Raw genomic sequence first — 25,906 nt, 5'->3', positions numbered from 1 at the left:
AGTAATGCAGGTGATTCTAACATCCCCCTAAAGTGAAAGGATAATTATTCAAAATTGTACCCGTTTTTGTTCAGCTGAAGGGACGACTTTTGCTTCCTTATTTCCTGCCTTAGTGCCTGTCTTCTCAGAATAGAAATCCAGGCACAGTAATGTAATTCACAGTAGTTATAGATGTTCCCCGGGGAGCTATTACTGTAGGTGGGCAGGTCATTTATAGGTCATGTTTACCGTTGTAGCGTTGCTGGAGGTGTTGTTGCTTTGTCATAGATGGTCAAGTTAAATCCACTGAGCTGTTATTGTATTCCTCCAGAGATAATCAGTGACCTTGGAGGGCCTGTGCTCTGTACAGCTCAAAACACATGCAGTCTCTAGAGGAAAGGAGAAAACGAATACTAGGATTAGTTCCGTACAACCTTGAACTTAATAAAATCATAAGATTGGTAGGCAAACTTGAGTTATGCCAAGATGGCACACTAAAATAGGATATGATGGCAGATTTAGACATTTTATATGAACGTGACATTGGGCCAGTTATGACACTTCAAATGATTATTATGAAAATATCCATCAATAGAGATACAAGGTTTCTTCTGCCGACAGCAATGATAACGTGGTTTGTTTGATTTCCGAAGAAGTTATTGGATTCCTTCCGTTCATTTCGGTATACGGTTTGAAAAATCCAATTGCAGAGGCTTGAAATTAGCTTGAGATACGGTGGCATTTCCATTTACTAGCTTTCATCAAAATCACCATATCATTGTATTTTAATGCATTTTGAAAGCATTGACTGATTTGATAAGCCAATAGAAAGTATTATTTTATTAACTGAATTCTGATAATTAATTATGTTTTGTGGCATCACGAGGGGACAGGTGGTAGATGGGTGCTATACGTTTCCCACACACAAAATGGCCGCTGTGGTGACAACTACAGTAAGTCCCAGAGAGGGCCTCAACACAGATAGGTGTATAGGTGCTTGAGGCATCGAATAGGCTCTATGCACAGCAGCCATATTATCACTTCCTTCACAGGTGTTACGGCTCTGTTCCATTTAGTGTAGCACAGTGTTTCTCAGATTTTTCAATTTCCACGACCCCCATAACTCTGAGAGTGTACAAATGGAATCAAATGGACCCACAAATGTGTACACTCTCAGAGTTACACACCCGTAAGGGCCATTTGGAAACCCCTTAAGGAACCATGAGGGTCCCTGGACCCACATTTTAGACCCACTGGTGTAGCAGAGTGTCTCCAGTGAGTCAACATGCTATCAGCACCCTGACTCTGTTTGACCAGAATGGAACAGAGCCTTCATTAGTAGTATCATTGGTAACACCTGTAAATGTCACAACATGTCTGCTGTGCATAGAGCCTATTGAGGTAGAGCAAAGAGAGACAGAACTAACAAAGCAAGATGGATTGAGAGAGAATGACTGGAAGGAGCTGGACCCAAGGACTGAACGTGGACAAGACTGTCTGCTTATGTTAAGTAGAAGTTTGGACATTATTTGGATTCTTTGGGAAGTTTTATGTTGTTTTGAAAATCACCCTCATGTTGGCCTATCCTGAGTTAACTATCTGTGGGAAAATTAAACATTGTTTTGTTTGAATACCTGGATGCCCGTTTGTTCTGCACTTCCTCACCTTCTGATCAGTGTTTGGATCTATTATGTATTGCGCTTTCTGTGCAGATCCAAATAAAATGATTCAAATGTGTGTGTACTTGTACAGTATTACTAGGACAATTTCCCCTGGTCCTCACAAGAGATTGGCAGCCGTTGTAATCTGGGGATAAGTAAAATAACAAGAGAGATTGTTGTTTTATGGTTGTAATTATGAATTTAAGAGTTATGCTTAGCTGTATTTATATCAGCTCAGTGGCCTTGTTGCTAGAGTGTCCGCCCTGAGACAAGGGGGTAGGAGTTCGATCCCTGGCCAGGTCATATCAAAGACTCTTAAAGGACGACTTCACCACTTTTCAACCTATCTTCATATAATTGGTCCTCACTAATGCTCATGATAAAATGGTACCATTTTCTTCTACTCGGTCTGTGTCTCAGAGGAGGGCTGTGGACAGTTCAGAAACCGTCTACCAGTGACATCATCGATGGGGAATCCAAGCTAATAGAAACTGCAGGCTTTCTATTCCTGGAAAGTTGCAATGCAATAAAAGAAGCCATTGTTCTCGCGTTAATAAAAATCTAAATAATAAACTTGAAATCTTGTTGGAAAAAAAAATCATGCCTAATGATGATGTCACTGGTAGACGGTTTCTGGACTTTCCACAGCCCTCCTACGAGACACAGACCAAGTAGAAAAAAATGGTACCGCTTTATCATGAGTATTAGTGAGGACCAATTATATGAAGATAGGTTGAAAAGTGGTGAAGTCGTCCTTTAAGACTGGGACCCAAAACTGGAACCCAAATTGAGGTTAAGATGAGGATTATGCATTTAGAGGTTATACTGTAGGTCTATGGGTTGAGGTTTTTCTGCCTGCATTACACTTAGTTGCGTGATGGTGTGATGCACCGGAAATAGGCAATCTAGGACAGTGGTTCTCAAACTTTTTCATGTCAAGGACCCCCAAATTGACACTTATTAGCCCGCGGACCCCCATTTGAAAAGATATGCCAGGGACCCCCATAAGAAGATTTTTTTTTACGGCTCTAGCAGTGATTCTCAACCATTTTAATTTCAGGGTTAGGGTCCATTTGGTTCCATTTGTACACGCTCAGAGTTACAGACCCATAAGGGTCCATTTGGTTCCTAACTATCCATCATTTAGCTGGGGACCCCCTGGAACTCCCTCAAGGTCCCCTGGGGGTCCCCGGACCCCACTTTGAGAACCAATGAGCCAGAAGTTACAATGTGTCAGTGTCACAGAGCGACGCATTGTAAGCCTGTAGATTACTTGTAAATCCTCGCAAGTATAGTAACACAAACGTGTGTGTGTGTGTGTGTGTGTGTGTGTGTGTGTGTTGGAGGGGGGGGGGGGGGATTGTTGTTTTCCTGGACTGTCATGGCATCTACCTCGTTAGCCTGGTTAACGGGGGCGGGTCGGCGGGGGCCTCTGTCGCCATGCTTGTTTATCTCATTAACGGGAACAGGCTGGGATGGAGAGGCTGGGGGTTCTGTGTGGGAGGCCACGGCGGCACAGGGTCAAGCAGAACACCTCATCTCCTCCATTGTCCGCCGGCCCTTTCATTGTTGTCACCCTCATTAGCACCAGCTGAACCAGGCTTTTTGGCCAGCACCCAGCAGCAGCACCCACTCTGTGGCTCTGACCCCCATAGCCTACGTGCGGGAAACCAAGCCAGCTCTTCGCCTGCGGAACAATCTCACACAGACGGGACGAAAAACACGGGAGGAGAACCAGAAGACACCGCAGGGTCCTGAGACCGACAGACATAGACGTTCAGAGAGAGAGAGAGACGCCGTAGAGACGCTATACACAGGCATGGATACGACCGAATGTCACGGAGCGGCGGTGATGAGGAGAGGAAGCTACGATGAGGCTGCGGCCTCGCTGTGCACGGTGAGTATCCATCTCCATCCATCCGTCTGTCTGTCCACCACCCACTGAAAAGATGTTGGAGACACCTATACTGTTGAGGTGACGACCTTCTAGAGCAGTGGTTCTCAACCAAGTGGTCCGGGGACCACCAGTGGTCCTTGAGTGGGTTCCCAGGGTGGTCCCCAGCTAAATGATGGAGAGTTGGTAACCAAATGGACCCTTATAGATCTTGGTTTCATTTTACACTCTCAAGAGTTAAATTATTGTTAAACATCTGCATTAATTAATTTACAAGAAGTCTACACAATTAGAGAATGTAGAAGAAATATTTAAAGTTTTGGGTCTGAGAGGCTAAATCAAATCATCAAATGGTGGTTCCGAGGCTCAAATGCCGAATATGGACCTTGAAATGAAAAAGGTTGAAACCACTGTTCTAGAGCAGTGGTGGTTCTCAAACATTTTCATGTCAAGGACTGCCAAATTGACGTATTTGGCTGGTTGTGGACCCCATTTGAATAACAGAAAATGTGTGTAAAATGGTTCTGTTTTAGATTTCTCAAGAGTTTTTGGACAGTCTATTTTCAAATAGCCGTAGTGTACAATAGGTTTAAAGTAGTTAAAATTATTTTTATGTTATGTTAACTCATTTAGCTGGAGACCCCCTGGAATTCGCTCAAGGACCCCTGTGTGTCCCCGTACCCCACTTTGATGGTCTAGTTCGACTGTTCTTCTTGTTCTAAGCTAACGGGCCTGAAACACACACACACACACACACACACACACACACACACACACACACACACACACACACACACACACACACACACACACACACACACACACACACACACACACACACACACACACACACACACACACACACACACACACACACACACACACACTGTATGTCCATGCCCTCTGATGTGCCTTTGTAGTGACAAACAACAAACTTGCATCAATTAGGGAATGAGTGTTGTCTCTCCCTTCATGTGGTCCAAAAACGGGTCAGTAGTTCTTGTTTCTGGTGGCTTTATTAAGGCACACTTGCGGCTTTAGAAAAAAAGTAAGGGAAGTCTGCACACTCTCAGTAGAAAAAACGTATGGAGTTACACAACGTTTCGACCGCTAAGGGTCTTCATCAGGTCTGATACATTACCTGGAAAGGCGTGTTAAATACACTTGCGGCTTTAACATGCCAATGTAAAACTGGCAAAAACACAAAATAGCAACGTTCAGAATAAACATAAACATACATGACGCATACAAACTAAGAAAATACACGACAAACAAAGGGAATGAGTATAGGAAGCCCAACGAAAACCGCAACGAACACACCGAAAACACAATGAATCGATCAATCAAACTTTATTTAAACACACGAAACAAACAAACCTTTTTGCCAGCATCACGCTGCTCACAAACAACGCTGTCCTGTCCGTCTACACGCGGCGGTGTCACACATGGTGCGTCTAGTGTTAAAGACACCAAATGGGATGTTTTGCATTTAAATGACTGGTGCCAATACAATCATGTCATTGTCTATTATTCATTCACAGCAAATCTGACTATCGTCTATATAAGTATTGAGCCTTGCCGAGCCATGTGGCCCCATAGGACTGGAGCCCATCTCCTGTTTCTGTAGCGTGTGGCGGTTTGACGTACAAGTGCATCCTCCAGCCATGATTTACAAGTGCACCCCTTTACATGACGCTATGTCACAGGGACTTATACCCCCAATCCAACCCTTGATGCTGAGTGCCATTGTGCCAAGTAGGGAGGCATTGGGTCCCATTAGAGTCTTTGGTATCGAACCCCGACCTCACAATCTCAGGGCAGATAATAATCTATAATAGACCCTGTGAAAAAGTATAGTAAAACCGTACATTCCTGTGTAGACATTCCGTAGACATACAATTGACATTGTAATGAAACTGCCCTGACAGTGTTTACAACTGGGTAGTCTTATTCATGTTCAAACTACACACAAAGTTAAAGGAGCACCCATTTTCAACTTGAGGACGTGAGGACCAATTATATGAAGATAGGTTGAAAATGGGTGAAGTGGTCCTTAAAATATATGTAATTGCCGTATTTTATGTCACTCTAAATATTATAACGGCAACAATTTGGGCATTCAGAGTCAGGCTTTAGGCATTTTAACTATTCCCAGTTTTCGATATTTTACTGAGCTGTGAAATAAGAGTCATCTTTCAGCTGAAACTCATTAACAGACCAAAGTATTATTTTAAATCACGTGTTATGTTACAAGACTTGTACAAGTTATGTCACATGTTCTTTAAATATCTTGTCTACTCTACTAATATCTACTCTACAATGCCTCTTCCTCACAAATGGGTTGCGTTGCAGTGTTTTGTGTTGTGATGTTGCAGTGTGTCGCGATCTGTTGTGTTGTGACATCTGTCATTGTTTGTTTGCAGTTATGTAAATTCATACATTACAATGAAGCGTGTGTGTGTGTGTGTGTGTGTGTGTGTGTGTGTGTTTGTTTGAGTGTACTACTGGCCTTTGAGCTTGATAGGACACTTTTTCCCAGACAGTGGGTCGGGACCCATGTTTGGGTCGCGGACCATTTTTTTTATGGGTTTTTATGGGTTTCCTACATTAGAAAAATATATACCGGTATACTGTATATTATTTCAAAAATATTTTAAAAAGTTTAAACAAAACTCACGTTTCATCAATTAAAAACAATTCCAACAGTTTTCATAAATAAAATCGAATCATAGGGAATTAATTGGCATAACGACTAAATTGGCTAATCTGTATTATGGGGGGGGGGGGGGGAATATATATAAATAAATAAAAACATTTAAGAAGTAGTGAAAATAGCAGATCTACAAGCTCACAACGCGGTGCGAAGCAACGCGTTGTGAGCTTGTAGATCTGCTGTTTTCACTAGTTTGGGTCCCGGGCAAACGTCTAATTTCTCTTTTTGGGTCTTAAAAGTTTGGGGACCACTGTGCTAGGACGCCCTGGTCCTTTGGGGCGTACAGTAAAGCCTGCCAGTCTGTCCTGTACCATCCTGTGTGCCTGTCAGTCTGTCCTGTACCATCCTGTGTGACAGCCAGTCTGTCCTGTACAGTACCCTCTGTCTCAGCCGTTTAGAAGGGGCACCGTTTGGGTGACAGGAGAGAAGACGGACCAGAAATAGATGCTTTTGTCAAATGACCTTGTTTCTTTGTGAATAAGAAGTTTACTTCCAGTCGGTAACTCTCATCATTGAAAGTGTTGGACGGTGGAATGCTTATTATTGTCTAAGGGCTGCTTGCAACTGTGGATTAATCGAATAATCAAGAGGCCCCCCCCCCCCCCCCCCCCCCAACAAATTGAACAAAAATTTTAATGATCAACTAAATCAAGTGATCGGATTAACCATTTACCTGTTCTACTGTATACTTATATACTAAAATAGCAAAAATAGGCGATCTACAAGCTAGCTCAAAACGTATAGTGAGCTTGTAGATGGGGCTATTTTACCCTTTTTTTTTTTAATAAGTGACTTATAATGACAAGAAAAAAAGTGAAATGAAGAAATTCTATTTGTCTCCTAAATTGATTATCGATTATTTTATTAAAATCTGTAAAAAAAAATATAATCCAATCGATTAGTTTGATTAAAATTTGCACCCCTATTATTGCCTTGTGTTTTCAGCAACATAATTCATATGGTGTAAGTAAAGGTCTGTCTGGGAGCAGTTATCGGTATCAACAGCAAGGTGGATGCCCACTTTGGTTTCTTTCAGGCAGTGGTGAAATTTACTTAAGTACTGTACTTAAGTAAAATTTTGAGGTAATTGTACTTTACTTGAGTATTTCCAATTTCCAATACTTTTACTTTTACTCCACTACATCTCAGAGGCAAATATTGTACTTTTACTCCACTACAATTATTTGAAAACTTTAGTTACTATTTACTTTTCAAATATAAATGATTATATTATGAAACATACATTAACCACTTTAGCCCTATTCTATACCTAGGCTATTTGAAAATAGCAGATCTACAAGCTCTCAACGCGTTGCATCGCGACACGTTGAGAGCTTGTAGATCTGCTATTTTCAAATATTTTAGTACTTTTACTTTTGGTACTTTAAGTACATTTTGATGCCAATACTTTTGTACGTTTACTCAAGTCAATTTTGAATTCTGGACTTTTACTTGTAACAGAGTATTTCTATATTGCAGTATCGGTACTTTTACTTAAGTAAAGAATTTGAGTACTTTTTCCACCACTGATTGCAGAGCCATGTCGTAAAGATCGAAGCACCAAGAGGCATACAGTTCTCGTCCGTATTGACCCTTGTCTATCTGTTTTACAAGTGAAACGGAAGAAGCAAGGATGAAAGCCTTGCATGCAAGAACATCAATTGATTTTCTTTTATTATGCTATGTTAGTCATTTACCCTGGTCTCTGAATCCTTTCTGCTGATCATTGTTATGTTCTGAGACTATAATTGCACCATTATAACACGTAGTACAGTAAGAGTGCAGAAAAAAATACAGATAAGTGCACTTATTACGACAATCAGAAGGCTCTGCAGCAGACAACAATTATCGATTTATTCGAAAGGATCAGTGAAGCCAGAGTGACTTCTCTAACCCTTTTGAATTTAATAAAAGTATAATACAAGTCATCATATTATTATTAGTTATTAAAGAATAGTAGATTCCTCTGGCGTGTTGGACCTGTGGTAAAAAATCACACCCTGTGTGAAGGAAGCGGTGCCTTTGGGGCGGGGCTTAACTCATTTCAGTTCGTCCCTATTGGTGGTCTGAGTCCACTTACCAAATTTTTACTTGGTAGCATGCTGCAAACTGGAATGATGGCTGTTTAAAGCCCAGCCAATGGGCAGACAGAGGGGGCGGGGCTTAAGTAATTACAGTTCGTCCCTATTGGTGGTTTTAGTCCATGTACAAAATTTGTACTCCCTAGCATGCTGTGAACTTGAGTTATGCCTGTTTAAAGGCCAGCCAATGGGAAGACAGAGGGGGCGGGGCTTCAGCAATTCATGCTCGTCCCTATTGGTGGTCTAAGTCCACATACCAAATTTGGACTTGGTGGCATGCTGCAAACTGGAGTTATAGCTGTTTAAAATCCCGTGCTCATCCCGTGCTTGGGGGTCCCTGGACCCCTCTTTGATAACTTCAGCAATTCATGCTCGTCCCTATTGGTGGTCTAAGTCCACATACCATATGTGGACTTGGTGGCATGCTGCAAACTGGAGTTATAGCTGTTTGAAATCCCGTGCTCATCCCGTGCTTCCACGGACGGACGGACATAACATACGCTGGGGGTCCCTGGACTCCTCTTTGATAACTTCAGCAATTCATGCTCGTCCCGATTGGTGGTCTAAGTCCACATACCATATTTGGACTTGGTGGCATGCTGCAAACTTGAGCTATAGCTGTTTGAAATCCCGTGCTCATCCCGTGCTTCCACGGACGGACAAACATAACATACGCTGGGGGTCCCTGGACCCCTCTTTGCTAACTTCAGCAATTCATGCTTGTCCCTATTGGTGGTCTAAGTCCACATACCATATTTGGACTTGGTGGCATGCTGCAAACTGGAGTTATAGCTGTTTAAAATCCCGTGCTCATCCCGTGCTTGGGGGTCCCTGGACCCCTCTTTGATAAATTCAGCAATTCATGCTCGTCCCTATTGGTGGTCTAAGTCCACATACCATATTTGGACTTGGTGGCATGCTGCACACTGGAGTTATAGCTGTTTGAAATCCCGTGCTCATCCCGTGCTTCCACGGACGGACATACGGACAAAGTCAAGCTTAGAGCGGTTGGCACCGCTAAAAAAAAGGGATTTTTGCAAAGGCTTTTCCACACTCATTATCCCAATTTAGTGATGTGAAAGTCAGTGGTGTAAAGTAACTAAGTACATTTACTTAAGTACTGTTCTTAAGTACACTTTTGAGGAATTTTTACTTTACTGGAGTATTTCCCATTTTCAGTCACTTTTACTTCGAAAACTTTAGGTACTAGTTACTTTTCAGATATTAATTATGGTATTATGAAACGTACATTAACCACTTTAGCCCTATTTTATACCTAGGCTATTTGAAAATAGCCGATCTACAAGCTCACAACGCGTCGCATCGCGACGCGTTGTGTGCTTGTAGATCTGCCATCAACTAAACAGGAGCTCTAGAGGTTGATGCACTACTAAGAAACAATTATTTTTTAAGCAGTTCTGGTAAGTTTTCCTAGTATATCTTTACTAATATTTTGAAATAAGTGTCGGATAACTTGAATGCACTTATGAGCTCTCAAAATTTAGTATTTGAGTTTGTTTTTTATGATGTCAAAAGTGTTTGTATCATATGTGATACTACAGGTCTATAGTCCTTTACGATTTGTATCATATTTGATACTACAGGTCTAAAAGAAATGTTAATTTTGTTTTTGTAATGTTAAAACCGACTTGAAATACCCCTTGTAATACCCCTTGTATCAAATATGATACAACAAAGAAATGATACAAAGGAATGTTAAAAAAAATAAAAAAACATTAAAAATGTTTTAAGACCCAATAAAGTGTCCCTTTTCAAAAAATTTGAATTTTCTGACCTTTCCTTCATAGTTCAGGTTCTACAGGGTTGTTAAAAGTCTAAAAGCTGGTGCAAAAAGGGGAACATCAACAGTAAAAGATAACCGGCACACTGCCACCTACAAGGTTCACGTAGTAGGGTGATTTATTAATTAGAGCAACGTTTCGGTCACACGCGACCTTCCTGGTCGTGCCTGAGGTGAGGAATGCCTGACACGTCATTGTGCATCGAACATCTGCTTGCGCTAGAATGTTTCTAAACCGCCTGTTGATGATACAGTAGATAACAGCTGTAGTTCACCACTGATTGCGTGTGTGTCTGTCTGTCTGTGCGCTTATTCTTTGGTAAATTGATGTTTTTGCCCAGGTGCACTGTACACACGTGTTTTAGAGGTGAATTAAAAACCCCAAAAGTACATTCTTGCACTCAATTAAAATGCATGCATTTCCTTTTGGTAATAATGTTACCCATAATGTCACAATCTAACAAATGAATTAAAAACATATGTTACCCACATTAACCCAGGCGTGGCGGCGCCCCTACTGTACTGTGGGAAAATCTTAAAAATGTGTCAAACTTCGTCAAAGATCCTTTTTTAAGGTTGAAATATAGCAAAGAATAGCAGATCTTTTTTTTAAGAAACTAAACCCTTAATTTAACCTAATTCAAACCTTCTGTTGTCTTCCAGCACCAGCTCCGTAGCTTGGCCCAAAGGCGACGCTCGGCTCCGTCGCTGGCCTTCGGGAAGGCTTTGGGGATGCCATGGTCTCCCATCAGGTGAGTGGAACTTTTTGTTTCTCTTCTACTTCAACAGAATGACTCCTGAGCAAGAGCAATCATTTTTACAAGTCTACACCTGAAAAGTCCAGTACAGCAAGCAACACTTTTCTATTCTTGCTCCTAATTTCCCAGTTGGTATTCTCCGATTAGGATGGATCATCTTGTTATATATAGGATGTCACCTACATTCTACTGTAGCTTTGTTAATTAATCTTAACTTCATTCTCACTCCTCACAGCCTGCAGGGGGAAGCAGAGCAAGCATGGCAGAGTAACTATCTTACTAAACAGATGAGTCTACACAGTAAAATAATGTGTTATCCATGTCTAACTCTGAGAGGGTACAATTGTACACACTGTTACAGTTACATTAACACTCAGATTCTGTACTCTACACTATTCACATAACAGACTTTGCTGCGTATTTCATGCAACACATAACACTTTAAATGTGCTTGCGCCTTTAACCTTACAGCACCTGTTTGATAGCGGTTTGTTGGTTTCACTATGTCACCGTGTGGGCTTCAGTCCCCCCACTCTGTTCAGCACACAGCTGTGTGTGTGTGTGTGTGTGTGTGTGTGTGTGTGTGTGTGTGTGTGTGTGTGTGTGTGTGTGTGTGTGTGTGTGTGTGTGTGTGTGTGTGTGTGTGTGTGTGTGTGTGTGTGTGTGTGTGTGTGTGTGTGTGTGTGTGTGTGTGTGTGTGTGTGTAGGGGGGTTTGCCGTGGGGTTTCCGTAGGTAAATAAACAGTTGCATGAGCAGAGTACAACCGCCTCCATACTCATAACCCACAGGTTGATTCTGAGGACACGGCTGCCGTTTTAATATTGGACATATACGTTCAGTCCTAAAATGTTGTCACTTGGACAAAATAGTCCTTTCAGAACCTGAATGGCCAGAATTACGTGTGTGCGTGCCAACAATCTTATGAATTTAATTTGAATTGAAATGAAAATGTTTATATACATTATAATTCATTTTCCTTTCTTTCTAATTGATTTCTGTTTTGTAAACATTGGACATTATGTTCAGTCCTAGAATGTTGTCACTGTGACAATAGCCCATTCAAAATCAGAATGCTGCATAGCTATATAGATAGATACTGCAGTGTTGATTTTGACAGCAAATTTTGATTTAGTTTTAGTCATAGTCTATAAAATTACTTGTCTTTTAGTTTTACTGGATCTCTTCTCCATTCGTCCCTCACTAACATTTTAGTCTAGTTTTGTCTGTTGACGAAATTGTCAATATATTTAGTCTTATTTTTAGTCATCATCGCTTAGTTTTTATTTGTTTTTTATTTAGTTTTCGTCAGTGAAAAAAAGGTAGTCGACGAACATTTTTCGTCATAGTTTTAGTCGACGAAATCAACACTGAGATACTGTAGATAGATGGATACCAACAATCTTAAGAATTAAATTCCTATCTCTCCTATTGCCCCCCTCTGTGGCCTCTGTGGCCCACGTTGAAACCCACTGCCGTACTATATATGAGTCACTACTATCCTACTGACTCACTAACCTTTGATAACGCCTCCCTCACAGACCCCCAGAGCTGCAGATAACGGGGGAGTCCAAGAAAACTACTCCGTTAATGTGATATTATCATATTCACACTTACACCCCTTCAATGCTGCATCATAAATCCCACACAATATTCAGTTTGAGCTGCAGTGTGGGCGTCAATGACATGGAGAAGCTAGTGTCGAGACTAGGGGTGGGCAACTTTGATGATGGAGAGGGCCATTATATTTCCAAACTCACTCCAGAGGGCCACGTTGCATATACTGTCGGGCAGAAACCTCTTGTCTCCGTATTTTAACTTTTTTCGTACATTAATGCCATTCTATGTCACACAAAAGTAGCAAAAATAGCCGATCGACAAGCTCAAAACGCGTTGCAGTGCGACACATTTTGAGCATGTAGGCCTGCTATTTTTGAATTGGAATCCTGAAAAGTATACATTTGATTTAATTTCAAATGCATTTAGTTATACTTATGTTAACTTTATGAACTTAAATACAAATACATTGGACATAAAAAAGACAATCGAATTTTAATACTAGTCATTAAGCTACTAATATAGACTGAAGTAATTAAAGCGGGTTCATGTTTGCATGTTTGGAATTGTTACCGCTGAAATCAATAATATATCAGTATTCCGATATTAACCTGCGGGATGCATTTAGGTTGCAGTTGACCATGTATGGACTAGACGAACGAACGGTGGGCAACCATGTGACTTTGATCTATCGTAGTCTAGATCACGGCAGGTCTCTGACCACATGAACCCTAGCGTCCCTATTCTGGGGTCTAGCTTTTGGCGAAATTTGCCAATCTACAGTACAAGCTCACAACTCAAATGCCTTGTGAGCTTGTAGATCTGCAAATTTCGGCGAAGAGATATAGTGTCGAGGGAAATAAGGAGCGGACCTCGTATAGATCCCTGGAGGACTCCAGTACAGTATATAGCGTTGCTGTCGGGCAGAAACCTCCTATCTCCATATTCTAACTTTTTGAGTTTTTTTGTAAATTAACGCACTACTTGATCATACTACTCACTCACTCACTCACTCATCCCATGGCCTAGGGGGCCGTAGGGGTGTCATGGTGGATGCTTGGGCAGTCAGGGATCTCCAGCGCTCACGATCTTCTGCTGTGCGTAGCAGGGTTTGGAAGCTGCAGCCAGTCCATTCCTTGATGTTGTCCATCCAGGACTTTCTCTGCCTGCCTCTTCTCCGCTTCCCCTCCACTGTCCCCTGTAGGATGGTCTTTGACAGGGAGGTATGTCTTGTGACATGACCATACCAGGCCAGTTTGCGACGTTTTACATCATGACATTTCATTAGGCAATTAAGCTTGGTGGTGCCTATCTCCTCTCCAAGCTCTTCACCAGGGGCCGTAGACCCCTGGCTACCCTTGTCTAGTTTAGCCTGCCGGTCGAAGCAGTTTGCCGTGGTGTGGCCGCAGAAATTCTGCTACTTGGAGCCATAGACAAGAGCTGGGTGTTGGTGAGGACCAGTAAGGTTTCAACCAGCACTATCAATAGCGCTGCGACCGTATCATCCTCAAAGGTAGTACCTCTCCCTTCCACCCCAGACACCACATACTACCTCATACTACAGCGTCACACAAAAGCATCAAAAGTAGCAGATCTACAAGCTCTAAACGGGGCGCGAACCGACACGTTTTGAGCTAGTAGATCTGCTACTTTTGCTATTTTTTATAGTCAGATCTAATTGTTGTTGAGGTCATTGCTACAGTACATTTGCACTGCAAGTAATAAGTCACTCACCTATGAATAACCCATATAAGACGACATCCATGTCCTGAACATCGCATCCTTTATGAACATCCCTTTTGTAATGTTATGATGTTGATGATGGTGGTGGTTGTGTGATTATGTATGGATTTTGGTATAAACAGCTGACAGGATGTTTACAAAGGAGCTCACATTGTCTTCTTGCAGCAACAGAATGTTGAAACCATCTCATAGAATAGAATAGAATTGCCTTTTGTCATTGCACACTGTACAACGAATTGCATTGCAAGCCCTCAGTGGTACATACAATATAGATGCAAATAGATGAATAAAACGGTGAACAATGCCGCATATCGACTCTACACATGAGTATATTACAAGAATAAATGTAAAAAAAAAACCCAGAAGAATCAAAGCTATAAGCAAAGCTATCTACATAATACATCATGATGGCCTTTTGGTGTGCCATGCACATACAATACTGTGCACATAAGAGCTATTTATCTTGTTAGTGTCTGAATCTAGAGGAGGACAAAATCACCTTTGTACAGTAACCGTGAAATAGAGCTCATTTTCTGCTCATATGTAAATGCTTTTATGATAATGCTTATCACCTGCTGGGCTTGAATTATCAGACTGCCGTGAGAATTTGATTGCTGTTCTCACACCTATTGGACTTCAGAGTAGTTAACCTTTCGGTTTATCTGTTTCATACCCATGTAGGCTATCTCTGGTTTGGCACGAGGGCATCTGGGAAAGTACCTGTGTTGATGCCATTTGAATATAAAATGGGCTTTACCCAACCGAAAACCCCTCAGCCAGGAAGAGCTTCTTTCCTGTACTGTACAATGTTGTCTCTCGTTAATCCCATTACTTTAGTTTAGACTGACTACATTTTAACCTACTACAGAGGCTCCATTTGTGTATAGTCTACTGCAATAAACCTGCCTATCTCTAGATATCTAACTTGTGTCTGGAGACGACTTCTTTAGCTTATTGCCAGCTTGGATAGCACTTTTTTTGTCTAGCTGGGTGGTTACTGCCTTGCTTTTGCTTCAGTTGCACTATTCACTTCTAGTAAAATATTTTTTAATGATTTTTTTTAATACTATCGCATGCTGCTGGGAATGTTATTTTCGCACAGTGACTGTCATTGTGGGAAGAATAATCAATGTGTCATTGAATGACATTTGATTGAGGATTCCAGGACTACATGCTATTGATTGCAAACAACCAATGGGCTGCATTTCCAGTCAAAGGCTGGGCTCAGCTTCGTCCTGATGTGTGTCTATGAATAAGATCGTTTATTATTATTCTTATACCCACATAAACCCTAGCGCTCCTGTTCTGAACATGTCATAACAGGCGAACATTTGGTGAACATATACTGTACTGCTGTTGTAGTATACAGTATGGTGAACATTCTGTGAAAATTGCACATCTTACAAGCTTGCAATGTGATGCATCGTGAGCTTGTAGAGCTGTTATTTTCAGCACAGAGATTTGGTGTAGATGGTCACGGGACGGGGGAGGGGCGTTGATTTTTTTTTCAACGCTAGACGATGATTAGCTGTTTTTTAATTAGCTGTCTTTTATACACATGTATAGACGTGTATTCAACGGCTAAGGCTAAGAATAGGCTAGGCTAAGAATAGACTCACTTTTAGACCAGTTATAACCCGGTTTTAGCCTTGCCGTTAAACGTAATTTAGTCAGAAAAATACTCAGTGGGCTATTTTTGGGCAAGTCATTATCGGTTTCAAAATGTTTTCTTTACTTTTAGCAGATCGCTAAGACAATAGCAGATCTATAGACCGTCTGTTTACGTCATATATTCGTCGTATGAAGAAGTATAGGCCTTTAAAAGTTTAAAAGAACGGTCCAGATTTGACTGCGTTATGTGTTGTTGTCACTGGCCTACAGGGAGGAGCCTTCATGCTGGGTCACGTTGGACCAGTGTCCCTTTGTCGTGGGTCTGAGCGGCGAGAACGGAGAGCTCCTATTGGACGAGTGTGTCCAGGTGACCGAGGGCACCAAGACCAGGGACAGACACCTCTTCCTCTTCAGCGACGTCATCATCTTCGCCAAGCTCAAGTAAGGTCGATTGAAACCTTTTTTTTAAATTCTCGAAAAGAGCATTGAGTTTTACCCTCATTTGCAATGCTGTCGAGATTACATACAATACAACAATTAAGAGCAGGTTATTAAATTGTCCATAGGATATCGAGGCGTTACTTTTTAACATGAGTTGTAGTGTGTTCCATGAAATGGGAGCATCAAAGCAAAAAGCAGATTTTCCAGGTTCAGACTGAACAGGTGGAACCTCAAGTGTAAGCAAGTCACTTGGAACGGGTCTGGTAAGTGCTTTTTTCTACACTCTAACGGCAATGCGATGTATGGTGGCAACTTCCCATCAATAGCCTTAAACAAACCGATACCAGTGCCTATTTCTCCTCTCAGAGAGGGAAGACCTTGTCGTAGAGAGGATACAGTGGTGAGTGCTGTAGCTTTCACCAGTAATGAATCTAAGTGCTGAGTGATAAACTGTGTCTAGGGGTGAAAGAGTAATCCACCAACACTGACATAAAGAGATGGACACAAACCCATAAAGCAGTTTTATAGCTACAGATGAAACGCGAATGACACGACAATTGACTTTGTTTCCTTTCTCCTTTCTCTATTCTCGTGACTATTTGTGAAACGTTTTCACCCACGCTACAATGTTTGGGAACCAAAACCAAATACCTTTTGCTCACATGCACTCGAATAAGATTTAACAATAAAAATGGAATCCAATGTGGATCTGAGACTTCATGTGACCAGCCTGTGACATCAGTCGACTACAGTATGATGTCAGTCGTCTATGACATTGGTTCTCAAAGTGGGGTCCGGGGACCCCCAGGGGTACTTGAGGGGGTTTCAGGGGGTCCCCAGCTAAATGATGGACAGGAACCAAATGGACCCTTATGGGTCTGTAACTCTCAGAGTTAAATTAACATTGATTCTACAATATAAATTGGGGTCCCAGAGGTATAAATGCCATTAAATGGGGGTCCATGGCCTAATGCATGTTAAACTGGGGGTCCTTGAAATTAAAATGGTTGAGAATCACTGCTAGAGAGCCGTAAAAACCTTCTCGTATTGGGGTCCCTGGCTTATCTTTTCAAATGGGGGTCTGTGGGGTAATAAGTGTCAATTTGGGGATCCTTGACATGAAAAAAGTTTGAGAACCACTGGTCTATGATGTCAGTCGTCTATGACAGTGGTTCTCAAAAAAAATCAAGTCAAGGACTCCCAAATTGATATGTATTTGGCCACGGACCCTCATCTGAAAATATTTTGCCAGGGACCCCCAGGAGAGAAGATTTATGTAAAAAAATAAAAAAAAAGTCTTCCAAAATGATTCAACATTTTCCAAACATCTTTTCAAAAATAGCAGATGTGCAAGCTTGGTTCGTGGGCTGTGAGCTTGTAGATCTGCTATTTTTGAATAGCCAAAATGGTTAAAAATGATTGTGATGCTGTATTAACTACTTTTGCTGGGGACCCCCTGTAACCTCCCCAAGGACCCCTGGGGGTCCCCGCACCCCACTTTGAGAACCAATGATCTATGACGTCATGATGTCAGTCATCTACGACATATCTTTGACATGTGACTCCATTTCAGCAAGGATTCCGTCCCGACTCTGATCAGAGACCCATTGAGGTCCATTATAAAATTAAAATAAAATATTTCAAAGAAGTATAACATATTATGTGAAAGTAATGTGTGCACAAGGCACTGTGCACAAGAAGTTTGGTGCTGATCGTTCTAGCAGTTTGTGATATAAAAACAACTTTCATCTTTAATACCTGTAAATTAGTTGTTTACAATAAACTTGAAGTTGAAGTTGACCCAGCAAGCAAAACTAAACCACATCCAAGTTGCTACACTCTGTTGACACAATGAAGATGTCAAGAGTCGCCACACAAAGTCGAAGGGAATTTCTCAATGGACCGCCCTCTCTCGGTGTGAACCACACTGTCACAGTAGCCAGTTCCCATTTTCTTTAAATTGCTTGACATAACAAAAAGAAATAAAGAATGCAATTTAATCAACCAAGGAGGAACTTTGATATAAACATGGCAAGGATACTAAGTGAGGCGTTGTGAGCCTGTAGATCGGCTATTTAAAAAATGTTTGCTTCTTTTTTATATTATTTATTTGACAATTTGGCCAATGTTTGACCAGTTTTTATAGTATAGTTTGTTGATTACTTTTGATGCAGTAATGGTATTTTTCTTTTCTTTTTGTCTGTTGAGGTATTAAAAAAGTCTTAAAAGTCCTTAAACTGTCACTTCACTGTCATCTCGGGACCCCCCCAAAATCATGTGGGGTCCCGACCCACAGGTTGAGAACCACTGCTGTATACAACCCCTGACAAATATCTATCTGTAAGGCGAGCCCAGTAGTGCAACGGGGGAAGTGAAAAACCACGTGTCGCTGAACACATGACGGTTGGGGATTCTCCTGGCAACGTATCTGTTAGTGTAAAGTTTCTCCAAATACACAGTAGAAAGCATGGGGATTCCCGCTTAAGCTTAATTTAGACTCCATCAGATTAATGTTTCTCACTTGAGTTATTTTCAGAAATATCTTTAGACTGAATATAAGATTTAAATACTATTTACTAATTACTAACTACTAGACAGTTTTGGGTGTTGTTGCTTCGATACAAGTTCTGTGTTGCAGCTGAGTTGTGGCCCGAGGAATCCATAGTAAAGAAAAGTGTCTCATGACATAAGGTTCAACTTTTCACATTTGCTGTGTCCATTATGGCCAGAAATGAAAGGGTCTTTTGGTGGTGTGTTCTATAGATGCCAGATTCATATTTGGGATTGATTGGACATTGTGTTCATGTTTTATGGTTTTAGTAAACTAGGGGGCCCTTCACACAACATTTGGAAGCTTCGCTAGTAACACATTTACCGGAAAAATAATAATATTGATCAAACGAAAGAAAAAGTGGGAGTGAGAGGGAGTGTCAGGGCACTCGTTACTTAAAAAAAGTATTTAGAGAAGTGGTCCACATTACAACACATTTATGTGGAGTGGCTATTGTGAAATATATGCCAGTGAAAAATGATATAAAAAATAACCTTTTCATTGAAAAGGTTACACAGTATGACTTTATTCGGAACTGTCACATTTCCCCATACTAGAAAAATACAAGCACCGCTTCCGATTAAGTGTCGATTTGACACTTGTGGAAGATCTTGGATTTTACTTAAGTAAAAGTAACAATACCGCAATATAAAAATACTACAAAAAATACTACAAGCTCACAACGCGTCGCGATGCGACGCGCTGTGAGCTTGTAGAGCTTGTAGCTTGTAGATATTTTCAAATAGCCTTGGTATAAAATAGGGCTGAAGTGGTTAATGTATGTTTCATAATCTAATAATGTATATCTGCAAAGTAACTAGTGACTAAAGCTTTCAGATTGTAGTGGAGTAAAAGTACAATATTTGCCTCTGAGATTTAATGGAGTAGAAGTAAAAGTATTGAAAATGGGAAATACTCCAGTAAAGTAAAAAATACCTCAAATTGTACTTAAATACAGTACTTGAGTAAATGTACTTGGTTACTTTACACCATTAGTTGTATGTGCTGCCACAAAAACTGGGAGGAATAGCGAATGAAACTTTTGAGGATAAACAGTAAGATATAAATAGCAATTACTACTGTGTATACAGTGGCAACCACACCAATAACACATTATTTTTGTCATTTTGTGATGATTTTCCATCCATCATAGTTCCATGTTTAAAATAGCCCTTGCGATGACTCAGATTTGAATGTTGTTGTTTTTTTTAAAGGAAGTGAGGAGTTGTCTGGACTTTGTATTTATTTGTAATATCGTGACGCAGGGTTGGATTTGCTGGTTTTGATATTCCCGCTGCGGTCATCCATTTTTATTGCCGGTGGGGATTCAGTATGTTTTATCCCTGCTTCTGTTCAGACTAGATATACATGTATTTCTTTTTGGGAAATGTGGACTGTCTGATATGTTTGATTTTGTCACAATTAGTCGACTATTTACCAAAATCCCCCTCCCCACCAGGCTTCGCTCCCCTGAACACGGGTCAATTGTGTTCGCATAGCCGCCCGACAAAGCCGGTTGCACCACGGTGGATTGGAACCCACAACCTCCGTGGTGGCGGGCAGGGACTTTACCACTGCGCCACCTGAGCGCCCCCCTTTTCAGTGTTTTTAACAAATAAAACCCAGCTGTGACAGACTAGCCGGAGAGAACAGAAAGGTTGACCGTAACAGTTGAGCATCGGTACAGAGAAGCTTCTATCAGGATGAATGGTTTCAATGTTGATATTCTCGCCAACATCCATCCAAAATGGCAGCATTGAATGCAGCCCCAGGCGTTAATTATGGCCGCTGTGCCATAGCTGACATGAAACGGGGGGGGTCGACTACCGTAACGTATGCTACTGTAATTCTTCATTTATATTCCTGTCTTGCGGACGGGTCTCACTTGTCAAAATAGCACATCTACAGCTCGATAAGCGGCTATAATCTGCGAGTGACACTGTCATCCACTTGGTCCGCTAACAAGCTGCTCTTGACTGTTCCCACAGCTAGGCTAAAATGCAGGGGAGATCGTGCCTTTGCTGTTGCAACCCCTGGGCTCTGGAATAGCCTGCATGCCCTTTACCATCAGAAGTGGCCATTCTATTGACGTTATTGAAGTTATTATTGAAGTTTCTTCTCATGACTCATTTCTTTTCAATGGCCTTTGATCACACCTGAGGTTATTGTACTTATTTCACTTCAATTTTGATGCCATGAGAGTGCACATGCATAATGTTTTGTTGATGCTTTGATTTTACTGTGTACAGCCCTTTGGTCAATCTCGATTGTTTTAACCCATTAGCCTGAGGCCGATTCTAAAAGATTTCTTTAAATCCCAACAGTATTCTGAAAAACGTATGTTTCTATATCAGCGGTGCTCAAACTTTGTCATGTCAAGGACCCCCAAAATGATATGTACCCCCATCTCAAAATGTTTTGTTCCAGGGACCCCCCAGAAGCAAAGATTTGAGTTACAAATGTTTGCTTTAAAAGAATATATATATTCAAAGATTTGCACCTTTCATGATTTTTTCAAAAATAGCAGATCTACAAGCTCGGTGCCGCACTCGTGCCGCGCTACGAGCTTGTATATCTGCTATTTTTGAATAGCCAAAGTGTAAAATAATGCTTTTTAGCTCAAATTAAAAAAAAAGGACACAGCTGCGTTCCAGGTCTTAATGGGTTAAATGTGTTCTATAAACTTGATTTGAGTTGATCCAACAACTTGTAAATTAGGCGTAACAACGTGTTACTAAGCAGAGGCTAGGTCTCACGCTATGGGAAACTTTTTTGTTTAGCTTTTAGCTGAAGAGTGGGTCGTCTATCCCACTCGTGAACTTTACCACAAACGTCTTTCCTTTACTGTACATCTTTCCTTTACTGTACATCTTTCCTTTCACTGCCGTTACTGTACAGCTGCCCACCTTTCCAGTAGCTGCAGACTATAACAGAAGAATGAATGATACATTCATGTTTTATTCTGGCTATACTGTAGGTCAAATTGCCTCATATGTGAAGTGTATTATTAGTATTAGTGCATTATGCGTCTCTGGTTCCAGTTACAGTATGTTCAGTTTGCTGTGAATCAGCAGCATGGTGCTAAAGCTCACATGACTCATTTCAATGTGCTGGGAGCAGTGATGTAAAGTAACATTTTAAGTACATTTACTCAAGTACTGTATTTAAGTACAATGTTGAGGTATTTTTTACTTTGCTGGAGTACTTCCAATTTTCAATTTTACTTCTACTCCACTACATCTCCAAGGCAAATATTGTGCTCTTACTCCACTACAATTATTTGAAAACTTTAGTTACTAGTTACTTTGTAGATTTTGATTATTATTACAGAACAACTTCAGACCTATATTCTTCGGCAATTTGAAAATAGCCGATCTACAAGCTCACAATGCGTCGCTTCGCGATGCATTGTGAGCTTGTAGATCGGCTATTTTCAAAGGATTTTTATACATTTTGAAAACTTGTTAAACGGGACATTCTGCATAATGAGTACTTTTACTTTGATACTTTAAGTAGGCCTACATGTTGATGCCTATACTTTTGTACTTTTACTCAAGTAATTGTTTTTATACTGAACTTGTACTTTCTACAATAGGGTATTGATACTTTTACTTAAGTAAAAAATAGCGCTCAGCTGACTCATTTCAATGTAGCGTGAAGCAGCAGCAGTTTGTTTGTAGTCAAATGGTTTCTTCTTTTGACTGTTTGATGCTTGAACTGTTTCACAGGTTTGTTTTTCAAGTTTCTCTGGATCAATATTCAGACCTCGTGTATACTCTCTCTCTGTGGTTCAAGGTGTGTATTTGTCACATACACATACTTACACAGCTGGCTGGTGGCAGCATTATAGGTACTCTTCATCAACAGTGTGGATAACACTGAAATAAGAATGAAGTACAATAAGCTGGAAAGAAAGAGTGGTAATGAGAAAATTAATCTAACAATTCTGTACTATTTTCAAAACGTCACATAGCTGATCTACAAGCTCACAATTGTGTGAACTGATAGATGTTCCATTTTCCGCTATTCATCGCACGACAAACTATATAGGGCTTAAAGTCTTCTTAGAACTTAACTACAGTAGTAGGACTACATACCCACATTTCCATCCACTGTCCATCCAGGCTATGGGCAGTTAAAATGGTAATAAACAGCTTACTTTTGGGGAAAGTGAAGAATCAGCTTCAGCACTTCCTGCATAATTATGCCAATGGTCAATGCCCATGTGCACGTTCAGATCAGAGAGAGCAGGCTTTTTTTTACGTAATAGTTTTGCTTCAGTTTATTCCTGTATTCTTTCAGTTCAGTGGTAAGTGAGTGACTGCCGGGTCGGTCAATTAGTGCAATTTAACCACTTTCAACCTGCCTATTTTAGCCGTGTCATTATAGACCAGAAGATCTACCGTATAACCTATGTTACATCGGTAAGTGGTTGGTGCCTCAGTCAATTAGTGCAATTTAACCTATTAAAAAAAAGAAGGGAAAAAAAGGGCTTAAGTGGTTAAACTACAGGCAAGTGGACTGCTCAATGTCATTTAATATAAATATAAAAGTATAATATATCGTCTCTGTCGGGTGCAAACCTTATATGTCCAGAACTGTTACTTTTCAGCATTGAAATTCAAAAATGGCAAAAGTAGCAGATCTGCAAGCTCGAAACGCAGCGCTCCACGACGCGTTTCGAGCTTGCAGATCTGCTACTTTTGATGCATTTGCGTGGCGCTGTAGTGTGATCAAGTAGGACGTTAATTTATGAAAAAACACAACAAGTTGGAGATCCAAGAAGCCCAGCTTAGCAATCATCGAACCTTCACTGAGAGAGAATTAGCTTCCCTCGCCATTGTCTACCTGTTGCAAACCAGAACAAAACGTCTTATCTGCTCACAGGCATGGTCAGGTGGAACGGTGGTGACCTTTACAAGCAAAGAATATAAATTGGGCATTATGGTAAATATAATGATCGCCCACTGTTGTTTGAAGAGCTTCACGGAAACATGGAAAGCGTGGAAAGTGTTCTTAATTAATCCGCAGCATCGATAACAAAGGGTCACTCTGCACACACTGCAATGCAATTAGAAGCTTTAACCTATAGCGTTCCTATTCTGGGCATGCTGTATGGCATGATAAGCAAATATTTGCTGAAAATAGCTGGTGTACACCAGTGGTCCTCAAACTTTTTCATGTCAAGGCCCCCCAAAATTATATGTATTTGGCCACGGACCCCCATCTGAAAAAGGTTTTGTGCCAGGGACCCCCAGAAGAGTATTTATCAAATAATCTAAAAAATAGCAGATGTATACAAGCTTGTAGATCTGCTATTTTTGAATAGCTAACGTATACATGGATAAAGTGGTTATGATTGGACGCTATGTTAGCACATTTTGCTGGGGGTCCCCGGACCCCACTTTGAGAACCAATGGTCTACACACGTCACGTTGCAACGCGTCGTAAACTTGTAGATCGACTATTGCCGGACCATTTGCTGCATGTCACTTCCCTACTGTCTCCTGATTCCTGTCTCTCTACACTGACTATAGAATAATGGCTAAAAACTAAAACAACCCTGCTGTGACGTCTACACACAACCATTTTAACCTTAAACTTAACCATCTCTAACCTAATGTCTAAACACAATTATTTTAACCTTAGACTTAATCACAGGTATACGGTTTATTTTTGATATGTTTCATTCAAATAGTTTTAACAATAACCGTTCCACATACAGTATACGTAAATGTGCTGTGTGACCACTTCTATTTTTAATGTCCGCTCTGGAAGGCCCCGAAACTCGCACCAGAATGACGCAGGCATTCTCACAGGAAGTACTGTCGAACCACAAATGTATTTTTGCCTATTAGGTATACTGTAATTGTTTTATTATATGTGACCAATATAGTAAAATGTTTCATTCGTCAGTAGGGATGAAACCTTTTAAAAGGGTAAAGAAGGCTTACATAATTATATTTACATTAAAGAGATACAGTATTTTAGGTTGTACCAGCCCAAACATAACATAGTGATAGAAATTGGCATGGAAAGGGTTGTTAAAATAGCCAAATGGAACGACACAAAACACACACTTACTGACATAAAGGACCTTCTCACAGGGGTCTTCTTCTTCAAAAAAATTGGGGGTGAACTATCCCTTTTAAAGTCTGAGACATACTGTACGTACAGTACATCAGTTATATATGCCATCAACAACCATGTTGTTCTACAGCTAGTGGTTCTCAAAGTATTGTGCGGGGACCCCGAGGGGTCCTTGAGGGTGTTCTAGGGGGTCCCCAGCTAAATTACTTGATAGTTAGGAACAAAGGTCTGTAACTCTGAGAGCGTAAATGGAACCAGATGGACCATTTATGTATTAGCTCTTCGAGTTATGGGGGTCCGTGGCCTAATGCTAGGGCAAACTGGGCGTGTATATCTGCTACTTTTGTGTGATGCTGTAGTATGATCAAGTAGGGCATTAATATACGCAAATAACACAATGTTAAATATGAGAGATAAGAGGTTTCTGCCCAACAGTAACAATATTTAGCCGTTCGTAAGCGGGTGACCTGCACTGGTGTTGGTGATTCTGCACTGAGTAGTAGACTCACTTGAATGAACTGCCTGCTCATAAAATGTACCTCTGTATGTGGGGCCTTTTTGGTTTATTGTCAATAGTGTTGCAATATTACATACATCACAATACAAATGGACAATAATTACACTTGCATAATATTTTTCAAATACCATAAAAACCAAATCAAGTAAAAATGAACCGAACCGATACATACATACATACATACATACAAGACAAAACAAAAAGACCGCTTTTGAAATTCAGGACCAGACTCTGGAACAGTGGGGTTCAGATGGTCTCAATTTTCAAGAGGGCCCCGCTGACCGTTGAGGGCCACTGGACTGTTCAACTGAAGCTTATTAGCTTAACTATAGCTTAACACTGTCATGCGATGGGAGCATGACCTGTTCACTATAAGACCAGATGTACTGTAGTGTACGTGAACGGAGCTTAACATCAGTAAGTGTGTGTGTGTGTGTGTGTGTGTGTGTGTGTGTGTGTGTGTGTGTGTGTGTGTGTGTGTGTGTGTGTGTGTGTGTGTGTGTGTTTTTCA

At 40.8% G+C, this 25,906-nt stretch overlaps 1 protein-coding gene across 1 annotated transcript in view; it reads left to right on the top strand.

The window, feature by feature from the left end:
* Positions 1-3,459: 3,459 nt before the first annotated feature.
* Positions 3,460-25,906, top strand: part of LOC311062980 (rho GTPase-activating protein 20-like) — a gene marked incomplete at both ends in the record, with an annotated part of 22,623 nt that continues 176 nt past the window's right edge. The window contains 3 exons of the mRNA XM_084082200.1: positions 3,460-3,537; positions 10,793-10,881; positions 16,067-16,237. Of these exons, the coding sequence (XP_083938326.1) occupies positions 3,460-3,537; positions 10,793-10,881; positions 16,067-16,237 (338 nt within the window). The remainder of the gene's footprint in view (positions 3,538-10,792; positions 10,882-16,066; positions 16,238-25,906) is intronic.

Source organism: Gymnoscopelus microlampas (genome assembly GCF_963454915.1).
Source record: "Gymnoscopelus microlampas genome assembly, chromosome: 16".
NCBI classification, from domain to species: Eukaryota; Metazoa; Chordata; class Actinopteri; order Myctophiformes; family Myctophidae; genus Gymnoscopelus; species Gymnoscopelus microlampas.
Note: the sequence above shows the minus strand (reverse complement) of the source record. Positions and strands in the feature narration are given on the sequence as shown.